The sequence below is a fragment of the Suricata suricatta genome, chromosome 16 (genome assembly GCF_006229205.1).
Source record: "Suricata suricatta isolate VVHF042 chromosome 16, meerkat_22Aug2017_6uvM2_HiC, whole genome shotgun sequence".
In the NCBI taxonomy this organism is placed as follows: Eukaryota; Metazoa; Chordata; class Mammalia; order Carnivora; family Herpestidae; genus Suricata; species Suricata suricatta.
The window spans coordinates 56,757,316-56,759,546 of NC_043715.1; the positions used below are offsets into that span (position 1 = coordinate 56,757,316).

Genomic DNA, 2,231 nt, shown 5'->3' on the forward strand with positions numbered 1-2,231 from the left:
CGGCACTCGCGAGGGGAAGCCCGGGCCGCCCGGGACCTCGGCCCGCTCCTCCGGTCCCGAGAGGCCGCTGCATCGGGTACGGGGGCCGGGACGGAGGGAGGAGCCTGGCCCTGGGACGGTGCTAGGCCGGACCGGGCTGGGGGAGGGGCGGGCGCGCCGGGGGTGGGGTGGGGGTGGGGCGCGGCCGGGAAGGAGCCCAGGGCGGGGGCGGGGACCGGTGGGACAGAGGGGCCCCGAGGGTGCGGTGACGAGGGGGAGGGAGGGCCTGGGCCCTGGGGCTGCAGAGGTGGCGAAACTGAGGTGCCAAATGCTCACGGAGAGGAGGGGGAAGGGGGGCTCCGGGGCCCGGGTCAGAGTAACGGGGAGCAGGAGGAGGCCCTGAGGAGTAAAGGCGGAACAAAAACCAGGATGGGGCGTGGGGGAAGGGGCCCCTGAGGGGGAGTTACACCGCAGCAGGGTTCAGGGTGCGTGGGGCGCACAGAAGGCAGGCGGTTGAGGCGTCCTAGGGATGTGTACACGAAGTGCAGACAATGGGTTAGGCGAGGGTGAGGGCGTCGAGACATGGAGGGGTTAAGTGCAGGGCTGTAGAGTAGCCCAGAGTGGAAATTGGGGAACTGGGTTAGTGGCGTTCTAGGCAGGAGAGGGAGCGAAGCGAGGCCTCGGGTGTGTCCAGAGGTGGGCAGGCCTTCCAGTGAACCTGGTGCCCCTACCTGGGCCTGGGAAGAAGAGGGAGGGCCCGTTACAAATAAGAGAGGCCGCGGAGGTGTGAAGACAGGAAGCCGACTTGGAGACCCACAGGCTGTGGGGGAATTGGGGGGAAGGAAAGGGGCGGGATGGAGACGGGTCTGAGAGGAAGCCGCAGGTGGAGAGAGGCAGGGGCTGTGCCCTGCCCAATTGGAGGTGTCCTGGAAGCGGCTTGATGGAACACGCGGTCTGGCCTAGAGTCGGTTTCTGTTTTGCAGGAGAGGTAGGTCAGTGGTGCAGAGGGCATGGCAAGCAGTGATAATGGGGACACTTTCCCCAGGAAGCGGCGATTTTAATTTCTCTCCCCTCCACTGCTCCCAGCTGACACCCCAGATGCTGCTGCTGCCGCCTCGGCCGCCCCACCCTCGGTCCTCCTCCCCAGAGGCCATGGACCCACCGCCCCCCAAGGCTCCCCCTTTCCCCAAGACGGAAGGCCCTTCCTCCACTCCATCCTCGGCTGCAGGGCCCCGACCCCCGCGGCTCGGCCGCCACCTGCTCATCGACGCCAACGGGGTCCCCTACACATACACGGTGCAGCTGGAGGAGGAGCCCCGGGGCCCGCCCCCGCGCGAGGCGGCGCCGGGAGAACCCGGCCCGCGGAAGGGCTACAGCTGCCCGGAGTGCGCCCGAGTCTTTGCCAGCCCTCTGCGGCTGCAGAGCCACCGTGTGTCGCACTCGGACCTCAAGCCCTTCACGTGCGGCGCCTGCGGCAAAGCCTTCAAGCGCTCCAGCCACCTGTCGCGGCACCGTGCCACGCACCGCGCGCGCGCAGGCCCACCGCACACCTGCCCGCTGTGCCCGCGCCGCTTCCAGGACGCCGCCGAGCTGGCGCAGCACGTGCGTCTGCACTGAGGTCCTGACCCGGCCCCCGGGGCCTCGAGAGCCACACAGTGTCGCTCCCACACACGATCCCTGCCTCTCTGAGGTTACTGCCTTACCCTGGGCCTCAGTTTCTCCATCTGTCCAAGGGGAGAAACACCATTCCTTCCTTACCTTCCTGTTTAGCTGTGTGATGTAGACCAAGTCGTTGCCCCTCCCTGGGCCTGGGAGCCAGTCTCGGAGCTGGGTTCCGGCCCGACCGTGCTGTGTGAGCCTCTGCAAGTGACGCGACCTCTCTGAGGCTTGGGCTTCCGCTCGAGGCGGTGAACGGTTGTCTGAGCGGAAGATTTGACAAAGAGCACGGCATGGTCTGGCTCATTTCTGTATCTCACCCTTCTCACCCACCACCCTCACCCCTTACTCAATAAACATTCCACACTCCAGTCCACTTTAGGGCTTTTCTTTGCGTGTGTGTGTGCAGGGGCGGGGGGTGGGCAGCGGGTGGGCGGGGGCGGCCCGGACCGTTAGCACCTGGGAACCTTCCTCTCGGCCTGTGTTTCTGGCCGGATCCGTTTACCGAATGCCCAGGCGCCCCGCCCCCACCTTCCTCCCCTGGACCCTCTTCTCTGGGCCCCGGTCCTCTCTCCTGTTACCGGTGCTACCAGCTC

General features: G+C 67.0%; 2 protein-coding genes across 4 annotated transcripts in view; both read left to right on the forward strand.

Moving 5' to 3' along the window:
- Positions 1–2,011, forward strand: part of ZNF580 (zinc finger protein 580) — a 7,094-nt gene extending 5,083 nt beyond the window's left edge. Inside the window, exons 1-2 of one of the 3 annotated variants that reach the window (XM_029924768.1) lie at positions 7–76; positions 1,066–2,011. In XM_029924768.1, the coding sequence (XP_029780628.1) occupies positions 1,078–1,596 (519 nt within the window). In that variant the 5' untranslated portion in view covers positions 7–76; positions 1,066–1,077 and the 3' untranslated portion in view covers positions 1,597–2,011. Of the gene's footprint in view, positions 1–6; positions 77–430; positions 968–1,065 lie in introns of those variants that run through there. The other 2 variants (XM_029924766.1, XM_029924767.1) reach the window with 2 other exon arrangements.
- Positions 1–2,231, forward strand: part of ZNF581 (zinc finger protein 581) — a 9,035-nt gene that overhangs the window by 5,073 nt on the left and 1,731 nt on the right. The window lies entirely within an intron of this gene.